Source organism: Trichechus manatus, unplaced genomic scaffold (genome assembly GCF_000243295.1).
Source record: "Trichechus manatus latirostris isolate Lorelei unplaced genomic scaffold, TriManLat1.0 scaffold00046, whole genome shotgun sequence".
In the NCBI taxonomy this organism is placed as follows: Eukaryota; Metazoa; Chordata; class Mammalia; order Sirenia; family Trichechidae; genus Trichechus; species Trichechus manatus.
Genome location: NW_004443982.1, coordinates 8,843,328 through 8,855,198, shown reverse-complemented (window position 1 = coordinate 8,855,198; position 11,871 = coordinate 8,843,328). Strand labels below are relative to the sequence as shown.

The 11,871-nt window shown below is 42.5% G+C and overlaps 1 protein-coding gene across 17 annotated transcripts in view; it reads left to right on the top strand.

The window, feature by feature from the left end:
- The first annotated feature begins 11,282 nt into the window (after positions 1-11,282).
- KDM6A (lysine demethylase 6A) overlaps positions 11,283-11,871 on the top strand; it is a 260,874-nt gene continuing 260,285 nt past the window's right edge. For 13 of the 17 annotated variants that reach the window (XM_012555697.2, XM_023731905.1, XM_004376915.2 and 10 more), the window contains exon 1: positions 11,426-11,802. In XM_012555697.2, coding sequence (XP_012411151.1) covers positions 11,642-11,802 — 161 coding nt within the window. In that variant the 5' untranslated portion in view covers positions 11,426-11,641. Of the gene's footprint in view, positions 11,803-11,871 lie in introns of all 17 variants that reach the window. The other 4 variants (XM_004376914.2, XM_023731902.1, XM_004376913.2 and 1 more) reach the window with 3 other exon arrangements.

Here is an 11,871-nt window from a genome sequence, read left to right as displayed (position 1 = left end):
ATCAACGACCTAAGTCTAAAACCAAAATTTTAAAGATCATAGAAGGAAAAACAGGATCAATGCTAGAGGCCCTAACACATGGCATTAACAGGATACAAACCATAACTAACAACATACAAACTCCAGAAGATAAGCTAGATAACTGGGATCTTCTAAAAATTAAACATTTATGCTCATCAAAAGACTTCAACAAAAGAGTAAAAAGAGAAACTACAGACTGGGAAAAAAATTTTGGCTATTACAAATCCAACAAAGTTCTAATCTCTAAAATCTACAGGAAAATCCAACGCCTCTACAACAAAAAGAAAAATAATCCAATTAAAAAATGGGCAAAGGAAATGAACAGACACTTCGCCAAAGAAGACATTCAAGTGGCTAACAGACACATGAGGAAATGCTTGCGATCACTAGCCATTAGTGAAATGCAAATTAAAACCACAATGAGATACCATCTCACCCCAGCATTACTGGCACGAATCAAAAAAACAGAAAATAACAAATGTTGGAGAGGCTTCAGGGAGATTGGAACTCTTGTGTACTGCCGGTAGGAATGCAAAATGGTACAACCATTTTGGAAAACTATATGGTGCTTCCTTAGAAAGCTAGCAATAGAAATACCATATGATCCAGCAATCCCACTCCTAGGAATATATCCTAGAAAAATAAGAGCCGTCACACAAATAGACATATGCACGCCCATGTTCATTGCAGCATTGCTCACAACAGTAAAAAGATGGAAAGAACCCAGATGCCTATCAACAGACGAATGGATAAACAAACTGTGGTACATACACACAATGGAATACTATGCAATGATAAAGGACAATGATGAATCTGTGAAGCATCTCCCAACATGGATGAATCTAGAGGGCATTATGCTGAGTGAAATAAGTCAACCACCAAAGGACAAACATTGTATGAGACCACTACTATAAAAATTCATGAAAAGGTTTACACACAAAAAGAAACAATCTTTGATGGTTACGAGGGAAGGGAGTGGTTGGGATGGAAAAACACTAAATAGACAGTAGATAAGTGGTAACTATGGTGAAGGGTAAGACAGTACACAATACTGGGGAAGCCAGCACAACTTGTTCAGGGTAAGGTCGCGGAAGCTCCATGGACAAATCCAAACTCCCTTAGGGACTGAATTGCTGGGCTGAGGGCTGTAGGGACCATGGTCTCAGGGAACATCTAGCTCAATTGCCATAACATAGTTTATAAAGAAAATGTTCTACATTCTACTTTGGTGAGTAGTGTCTGGGGTCTTAAAAGCTTGTGAGCGGCCATCTAAGATGCTCTACTGGTGTCACCCCCTCAGGAGCAAGGGAAAATGAAGAAAACTAAAGACACAAGGGAAAGATTAGTCCAAAGGACTAAAAGACCACAACTAGTATGGCCTCCAACAGACTGAGTCCAGTACAACTAGATGGTGCCCAGCTACCACCACTGACTGCTCTGACAGGGATCACAATAGATCACGGACAGAGCAGGAGAAAAATGTAGAACAAAATTCTAACTTGAAAAAAAAAGATCAGACTTACTGGCCTGACAGAGACTGGAGAAACCCCAAGAGTATGGCCCCCAGATACCCTTTTAGCCCAGTAATGAAGTCACCCTGGAGGTTCACCTTTTAGCCAAAGATTAGACAGACTCATAGCATAAAACGAGACTAAAGGGGCATATCAGCCCAGAGGCAAGGACTAGAAGGCAGGAGGGGACAGGATAGCTGGTAATAGGGAACCCAAGTTCAAGAAGGGAGAGTACTGACATGTCATGGGGTTGTTAACCAATGCCATAAAACAATATATGTACTAACTGTTTAAGGAGAAGCTAGTTTGTTCTGTAAACCTTCATCTAAAGTTCAATTAAAAAATAAATAATTAATTAATTAAACATATACTACTCAAGTATACAGATGATGACTGAGCGGTAGAGAGCACGCAGTGTGCTTGTGACATGGAAAAGACAGCCTGAACTTCAAAGGTAGCCTTGTCTGACCTGCAGATGGAGTATCAAATACTGAGCTCAGTGGTCAGTGTGCAGTTCAGTTCAGCAAAGATGTTTCATGATGCCTCCTGTGATCATGACAGTGATAAACCATGGCCTTTCTCAGTAACATAGTGAGCATGTTATATATTGCTGAGATATTTGTGTCATTACAATTTTGGTAGCACTTTATTTCAAAGACTATCATGCCCATTTTATTCATTAAATTCCTGAATAAAATGTTAACGTGTATCTCAAAAAAAAAAAAAAAAAAAAAATTCAGTCTTGGCCTTGAGCTCAAAAGAATCACAGTAAATCCTTGCCATTGCTAAGACATTGAACTGCTCGGTTGTAAGACAAGTTAGGACTGTTAGTTTCTATTTCTGACGGAAATTCACAGAACTGATGGAAGGAAGTTCACCATTAACATAACTTGTTCAATAACACATGATAGATTCAAATAGTACCACAAAGTAACTGCTGATGAATGACACAATAAATATCCATAGGGTTTAAACACTACATTTTCAGAAGTTTTATAAATTTGTTCATTTTTCTGCTCCACACTTATTTTTACCATCATCAGTTGTAACACATCTTAGCAGATTCCACTTCATGTTGTACTGAATTAGTGTTTTCTCAACTTCTTCGAATATATTTTTACCTGCAGTTGTTCCATGCAGACGATTCACAAGGCTAATTCATCATTTACTTAAACATGACATTAACTTGTCAAATAAACAACAACTGAGTAATATCAGTAATATCTGTTAACTCATCAAGATCCAAGGAAAACCACTCAAAGTTATTTGCCTTGTTTTTTAATTGACTATTGATGTTGCTCCCAATGTCCTCAACTCTTCAGGTAACTGTTATTGTCAAAAGACTAACAGTCGAGTTTATTTTCTCTGAACATATTTCTTTGGGTGTTACAACTTAATTAACTCAACATCAGTAAGCAGCTTTCCTTGCATGGCTAAGAAGTGAATCACTCAAAAAATTACTTTGGTTGCAGCTTCATTTTTATTTTTAAGAAGAAATTCTGCTGTGATGAAATATTCCGTTTTTACATTTTCTAATTTTTCTCACCATTGCTTCCCTGTCAGTTGAGAATACTGTGATGAATGCTTAGTCTGATAATGTTGATATATATTATTTTCTTTTTGCAAAGCTATAATGTTATTGCATAATAAATGCTTTACCATCAAATTGAGTAAAATATTCCCCCCTTTACTCTGCCTTAAAAGCATGACATTTGAGGCCCATTTTTCTTGTTTGAACATGATAGGTATGCACTGATAATTTTAAAAATCATTGTATGATATGTGTGACACTTGAAGTGCTGCCAAGTTGTAACAGCATCATTATGATTTGCAGTGCACTGAGCAGCACTGCAAAGTGATGAGAACGCTATATATGGTCTCTGTCTCAACTATGTGTTGTAGTGTGAAAGCAGTCATAGACAATATGTAAATAAATGAGCATGGCTATAGTCTAATAAAACTTTATTTCTGGACATTGGAATTTGAATTTCATGTAAGTTTCATGTGTGATGAAATGGCAATACAAAAACAGGTGGTGGTATGGATTTGGCCTGTATGCTATTGTTTTCTGAACCTTAGTCTAGTGAAAGGGTCAGGCTGCCAGCTAGCTAGCCAATATTCATTGACCTGGGTGCCAGACACTGAGCCCAGGTGAAAGGAAATCTTCTGTTTAAAGCAACAACACTAATACCAACAGCAACCCTACATCATTTCTCTGCCTAAAATTCTTTAATGGTTCACTATAACTTTTGGTATAATTCTGTAGCATGCCATTCTACACTCTTTCAACATCAACTCCTAATTCTTTCCTCACTCTCATGGCCATAGCCATACTCAACTTCTTCAATTTACTAGAACTTTCACATTTACACTCTTAGGCTTCTGTGCTTTTGCAGATATGTTGCTGCCTCTGCTTGGAACACACACTCCCCATCTCCACCCTCAACTCCTACCAATCCATCTTCAATTCTGTAGGAGCCTTCTCCGGTCCCCGTAGGCTCACAAAGATGGTTCATCTATGAACCCACACAGAAATTTGGGTAAAGCTCATAGACCTCATCACTCTGTATTGTAGTATAGAATTTATTTATACAACTTTCTAAGTAAGAGTAGCTTCAGGAAGACATCATCTCAGTTTGGGAAGTTTTCAGCCATTACTTCTTTGCATGCTTTTTCACTCCTGCTCTATTTCTCCTCTCCTTCTGGGACTCTGATGACATAAATGTTAGGTCTTTTATTACAGTCCCACATATCCCTGAGACTCTGCTCATTTTTTTTTCAGTCTATTTTCACATTGTTTTTCAGATTGTGTAATTTCTATTGTTCTGTCTTCAAGTTCACTGATTCTCTCCTTTATACCCCCAATTCTGTTGTTAAGCCAATACATTAAGTTTTTTTTATTTTGGTTATTATATTTTTTAGTTTTAAAATTTCCCTTTGGTTCTTCTTTATATCTTCCATTACTGAAACTTCCTATTTCTTTGCTGAGACTTTCTAGTTTTTCATTTGTTCCAAGTGTGTTTTCAATTGCTTTTTGAGGCATTCTTATGATGGCTGCTTTAAGATCCTTGGCAGATAATTAGAACATCTGATTCATCTTATTGTTGGCCTCTGTTATGCATTTCTGTTCCCACCACCACCAAATGTTCAAGTTCTAACTCCTGGTACCTGTGAATGTCACCTTATTTGGAAATATTTTTTGCAGATTTAACTAGTGAAGTTAACATGAGGTCACACTGGAGTAGGTTGGGCCCTAATCCAATATGACTGATGTCCTTATAAAACAAGAAGAGACACAGACAGACACACAAAGACACAGAGAGAAGACAGCCATGTGAAGACGGAAGTAGAGATTGAAGTTATGCTGCCACAAGCCAAGGAACACCTTGGACCACCAGAAGCTAGAAGAGTCAAGGAAGGCTCTTCCTGCAGAGCATCCAGATAGAGCATGGCCCTACTGACACCTTGATTTCTAGCCTTCAGTACTATAAGAGAATAAATTTCTGTTGTTTTAAGCCACCAGTTTGTGGTACTTTGTTACAGCAGCCCTAGGAAACTAATACAGATTTTGATACCGGAAAGTGGGGTGCTGCTGTAACAAATACCTAAAAATGTAGAAGAGGCTTTTGAATTGGGTAATGCATAGAGGCTGGAATAATTTTGAGACACTTGATAGTCAAAGCCTAGATTGCCTTGAAGAGACTGTCAGTTGAATTGTGGACGTTAAAACAGATTCTGGTGAGGGCTCAGGAAGAAGTGAGGAGAGCTGTAGGGAAAATTTCTATTGCTTTTGAGAATACCTATATTGTCCTGAGTAGAACGTTGATAGAAATATGAATGTTAAATGTACTTCTGGTGAGCATGGAAATGAGGAACACATTACTGGATACTGGAGGAAAGGCAATCTTTGTTATCAAGTGGCAGAGAACTTGGCTAAATTGGATTCTACTGTTTTGTGGAAAGTGGCACTTATAAGCAATGAACTTGGATATTTAGCTGAGGAGATTTCCAGGCAAAATATGGAAGGTGCAGCCTGGTTTTTCTTGCTGCTTATAGTAAAATCCAAGAGGAAAGAGATAAATTGAGGAAGGACATTGTTATGGATTGAATTGTGTCCCCCAGAAATATGTGTTGTAAATCCTAATCTCTATGCCGGTAGTTATAATCCCATCTGGGAATGGGTTGTCTTTGTTATATTAATGATGCAGGATTAATGTAGGGTGTATCTTGAGTCAATCTCTTTAGAGATAGAAAAGAGATTAAACAAGGGAGCAGAGGGGAGATGGGGTAAAATAGATGTCAAGACACATGTACATCTCCAAGGAACCAGGAATCAAGCTGAAGAGACAAGGACCTTCCCCCAGAGCCAACAGAGAGAGGAAGCCTTCCCCTAGAGCCAGTGTCCTGAATTTGGACTTCTAGCCTCCTAAACTGTGAGAAAATAAATTTCTATTTGTTAAAATCATCCACTTGTGGTATTTCTGTTATAGCAGCACTAGATAACTAAGACAGAAGTATTAAGCAAAATGAATCCAGAACTTGAAGATTTGGAAAATTCTCAGCCTATCCATATAGCAAAAAATGAGAAAGCATGCTTTGGTAAGAACACCAAGGGTGTGGCTGGACAATCATTTGCTAAAGAGATTAGGCATGTGATTTATGAATCTATTCAATCATCTCAGCAGAAAAACTGTCAGATTAAACTGAAGGGGATAGAGATGGGGTGAAATGAAGGAAAGCTGCCAGACTTCTGGGATTCTACAGGCAAGAAACGAGCCAATAGAGCTGCTTGAGATCATGTATTATCTTTCAAGAAAAGGAAAAAATGATGCAAGGGTGGGGCTCTGGGGGTAGGGCCACTAACTCCTTGGTTTCAAAGGGCTGACGGGGCCTCTGTAGGCTCGAAGGAAGGTGAGGATTGAGTCACAGAAAATTCTTCTCATGTCTTGAAATCTTGTGGAATTTGCCCTGCTTGTTAGGTTTTAGACTTGCTTGGGAGCCATGACCCCCTTTTTTTTTTCCTCCAATGTCTCCCTTTTGGAATGGGAATGTCTATCTTATGCCAGTCCCACCATTGTATTTTGGAAGCAGATAACTTGTTTTCTAGGTTTCACAGGTCCACAGATAAACAGGAATTTTGCTCCAATGTGGACCATACCCAGAGTCTCACCCATATCTGATTTAGAAGATGAGAGATGGGAGTTTTTTGAGTTCCTTATATTTAGATGAGATTTTGGACTTAGAGTAGTTGCTGGAATGGGTTAAGACTTTTGGGGATGTTGGGATGGGGTGAATGTATTTTGAATGTGGGAAGGACATGAATTTTTGGGGGACAGAGGGCAGACTGCTATGGGTTAATTTCTGTCCCCAAGAAGATATGCTGAAGGCTTAACTCCTAGTACCTGTGAATGTGACTTTATTTGGAAATAGAGTCTTTGCAGATTTAATTACTTAACATAAGGTCATACTAGAGTAGGGTGGGCCCTACTCCAATATGACTGGTGTCCTCATAAAAAGAGGAGAAAAGACATAGACAGACATACAGAGACACAAAAGGAAGATGGCCGTGTAAAGACGAGGCAGAGATTGGAATTATGCTACCACAAGGAAAGCCTGGGGGAACTAGAAGCTAGAAGAGGCAAGGAAGGATCTTCCCCTAGAGCGTTCAGAGAGAGTGTGGCCCTGCTGACTCCCTGAATTTGGACTTCTAGCCTCCAGAACTGTGAGACAATAAATTTCTGTTATTTTAAACTGGTTTGTGGTACTTTGTTACAGCAGCCCTAGGAAACTAGGGATTATCCTGGTTTCTGGCACAATGAGTGATTTTCGATTGAAACCGGCACATTTTGGGTATTATAAGACTCTGGATCTTATTTAAATTTTCTGTTTTAGCAGGCTTCCTCTGATACCATGCTGATGGTGAAGGAAGTGCACTGCCAGGTGGGAGTGGAAGTCCTAACTCTCCACTAGGCTTACTCTGATACCACCTCAGCAGGGAGAGGGAGCAGTGTCTTGTTCCTGCAGGGTGGGGGTGGAAGTTCAGGTTCCCCAGTGCAATGGTGGTGGGTGGGGGAGTTTGAGGTACCTCGTTACAGCCTAGCAAGGGTGGATGTCTAGACTACTGGCAGGTGTGGGAGTCTAGGTTCCTCCCAGGAGCAGAAGTCCCAAAATTATTCTGACAACTGAAGTTTTTGTAATAACTGAAAGTCTGTCTGCACATGGCTCCCTATCTCCCCTCAACCCTAACCCTATACTTACTTCTGTCATCAATGTGTTCTGGCATCAGCTGGATACTCTTTATTACACTGGTAAGTATGGGAAGAGTCAGTAAATTTTTTTGAGCTTATTTTTCATCCTGACATAAAGGATAAGTATAGTTCTATTATAAGACTAGGTAAGTCATGATTCTGTTATATGACTTTAATTTTCTGTATAGGTTATGTGACACTAATATTATAAAGGAGCTATGTACTCCTAAATGCTTTAGGTTAAGTAGTTGTTTAGAAGGAAGTTAGATATATTTTCCTATAGTTGAATGAGTTTCTTCTCTGATATTAATTGATGATACTTACATAAGTATTAACATAACATTGCTACAAATTATGCACTAATTGGTCCATAATGTGACTCAACATACTAGATTTTATATAATTTAAAAATATTGATTTATCTATGCATAGATAACTTAGTAAATTCAAATTAAACTCTCCCCAGCTCCTAGTGTATTACATTAGAATTATGAAACAAGAATCAGTACTAAATGATATAAGGTTTTAGACCAAAGAATGGGGTTATATGCCCTATGTATAAAATAGGATTGTTTATGTCATGGAATTATAGGGAGGTAGGAGAGGGATAAGGAAGTAGGAAATTGTAGAGTGGTGATCAATAAATTTAGAACCCAGAATGTGAAAGCTGGAAAGGATTTTGGAAATTCCAACCTTCCTATTTTATTAAGTGCATAATATGTGTCTGGCACTTTACCTACCTTATGGCATTTAATATTAGCTGTAACGTGGCTATCTTTTGTCCTTCTCACTGTTTAGATAATCGAAGCTCAAATTAGACTGATTTGTTGAAGGTGACCCATTCTGCTATCAAGTGGTAGAGTTAGGATTCAATCTAGATCTGGATGATTCCACAGTCTGTGCTCTTTCTGCTACACTATTCTATCATCCCATGTGGGTTTTCTAGATTGACTTTTCATAATTATTATAAAATCATTAATTCCACGTCCCCATTTCTGTCTCCAGCAAAGGATCTAAACCTTGGCGGCATCATATCTATTCTACATACATTTGACAGATTATAAACTAGGCAAGATGCAATAAATTACATAGTGATGTAAGGACTTATGTTACTGTATGAAAATTATTCAATGTTTCATGATGGAGAATGGATACTTGCAATTACACTAGACACAGAGTGCTGGCTTAGAGGATAGGTTACTTTCCCAAGGCCACATACCCTGTTGATTCAAATCCAGGTCTGATGCCAACCCTCACCCCAACCTGATGCAATTCTGCTGCTTTATTACTTAGTAAGAGTCCCTGGGTGGCACAAACAGTTAACTTGCTTAGCTGCTAACTGAAAGGTTGGAAGTTTGAGCCCACCCACTGGTATTTCAACTACCAGCAGGGTCATCCATGGTTCAGCACAGCTTCCAGACTAAGACAGACTAGGAAGAAAGATCTGGCAATCTACTAAAAAATCTGCCATTGAAAACCCTATGGAGCACAGTTGTACTCTGACACACACAGGGTCAACATGAGTCAGGGTTGACTCAATGGCAACTGTTTATTACCAAGTAATCATTATGTGGCTGGAAGGTGTGTGTGTGGGGGGGGGGGGTGGTGAGGTGGGTAGCCTTACAATTCTTGGAAAGGGCCTGAATCAGGAACCTCCAACTCCAGGAAGATGGCCAAATATTGCAGTATTTGTATCTCTGCTGGTGCAAGTCTGAGTGTGAGTGTGTGTGCGGGAGATAGTGGTGTTAAAATCTTCCAGGCTCTGAGAGTCACTATTTGTGTCACAGTTAACATGTGGTAATTCAGCTGGAGAAAATACTCAGCCCCCAATACTCACTCATTCAAGTAAAATGGAATACCGTAAGGAACGAAGAGGTGTCTCAGAGCAAGTAATTAAACGTGAAATGTAATCTATATAAAACTACAGTTTTAGTCTAGTTACTAGTCTCAAGGGAACAATTTAAATGTGTGTCTGTGTACAAAGTCAGTTGGGATTTCCATACCTTCTCACTGAATACAGCTAGGATTTACTGAGTCAGCACTGAATTGTCTTCCTCGTATTTTGAAATTCAAGTTTATATACCTTGTCTACTGGTTACAGATGGAAACTTATTGAAAATATACAAAAGTCCACATTTATAAAGGAAATCTTGTCTTCAGATGTCAACAAATGTTTTCCTAGCCATAAAGACTGGAAGTGTTCCCCTTAACAGACCTGTTATGTGAGAAATACATAATTTGTCTTTCGAAAAGTGTGATTGACGGAAGGCTGCTTTTTCTCTCAAATATTCTACGGATTGAAAGTCAGACTAATGATTTTTATTTACACCAGACAGAAAGGTCAGAACAAGAAAGTGGTGTATCCTTTTTTTTTTTAAAAAGGGTTAATGCATGTTGTGAGGATAGAAAAGGCTTTTCTGAGTCGCAAGCAGTGATGAGGATCTTAATTATGCCTTCTCTCAGGCCTGTCCGCAAGTAGACTCCAATCTTCCTCGAAGACGCCCGAGTTCAGAGCAATAGAAACCAACATTCTGTAGTTTACGCTTAACAAATTTTCCTCATCGTTTTCTTTTACAATACTATACTGAACTACTGATAAAACGCAGGGTAAAGGCAGGTAGCAAGAAATTTTGGCCCCAAAGTGCCAACAGACTTTCGGCCGCAGGGAGCCGTGGTCAGCAAGCCAGACCCCGTGGGCAACTCTTCATTTCCTCCGCCCTGGGGTGTACGGGCATGGGGTCTGGGGACCTTTCCCCCTTCCCTTTCGGCGCGGGTGAGGGAAGAGAGGTCGCGGGCCCAGGCCTGGCCTAGGGCGGCGCCCGGGCTGCGGGGCGTGGGGCCAGCAGCCGCTCCTCGAGCGCGCTTCTCGTGGAGGCCATTATTTCCAGTGGTGCCAAAAGTCTGCGCCTTCTGAGGGCGGAGGTTTGGAGCCGTGCGCCGCCTCCTGGCCACGCTACCCTTACCAGGGCTGGTGGGGTTCGAGACCCGAGACGCCCAGAGCGCGGGACGGCCGGAGCGCGGTCTGAGCCAACCCCCTCCCCCCGCTCCGTGATCTCCTCGGCAAGCAAAGGTTGTCCATGGCGTCCTCGCCCAGCGTCGGCACTCGCACCGGGCGGTGCCGGACCTCGCCCTTCCCCACTACTCCCCTCCCCCTCCTGAGCCCGCCGCGGCTCCCGAGGTGACACGGCCCGGACCTTCCATTCTCTGCCCGAGTGTATTTAACTAGTACAACCTAACCTACTGCTTCCTTCCAGTGACAACCCTTCTCTCGACAGACGCGACAACCAACCAACCACTGGCCAGAGTTGGCGCTCGTCCCGCTCCCCCGTCGGTGGCGGCCTCGGTGGGCAGGGCCCAGGCTGCTAGCAAGTTGAGTGGAGCCACGGCTGACGTGAGTCAACAAAAATCACGTGAGGCGAGTCGGTCACGCCGATTGGCGGCGCCGACCGGGCGGGTGGGGGGGGGGTCACGGCGGCGGCGTGGGGTTCGCTCAGTGACACAATTACAACAACTTTGTGCTGGTGCCGGGGAAGTTTGTGTCTCCGACGGATCCTCCTCGTGCCCCCCAGCCCCACGCGCTCCGGCCATTCCCGCCGTCCCCGCCCGTGGCTGCCCCCCGTCCGCCCCCGCGATGTGACCCTACAGCCGAGCCGCCGCTGCTGTCGACCCGGGGGCTCCGCAGCCCCTGCCGCCGCCGCCTTTGCCGCCGCCGCGTTGGGGTTTTTCGTCGCCGCAGCCCGCGGCGGAGGAGAAGGCGGCGATAAAGTTGGTGTGCCGGTCCCGCGTGGAGATTTGGGGCGCCGTTGCGGGCCCTGGCCTGGGGGAGTGTCGGCGTTGGAGTTGTGAATTCGCTGCGTTTCCATGAAATCCTGCGGAGTGTCGCTCGCTACTGCCGCCGCCGCTGCCGCCGCTTTCGGTGATGAGGAAAAGAAAATGGCGGCGGGAAAAGCGAGCGGCGAGAGCGAGGAGGCGTCCCCCAGCCTGACAGCCGAGGAGAGGGAGGCGCTCGGCGGGCTGGACAGGTACGAGCCGCCGTCACCCGCCCGGCCGGCTCCGGACGGGCTGGCGCCGCTCTTCCGGGAGGCCCGAGC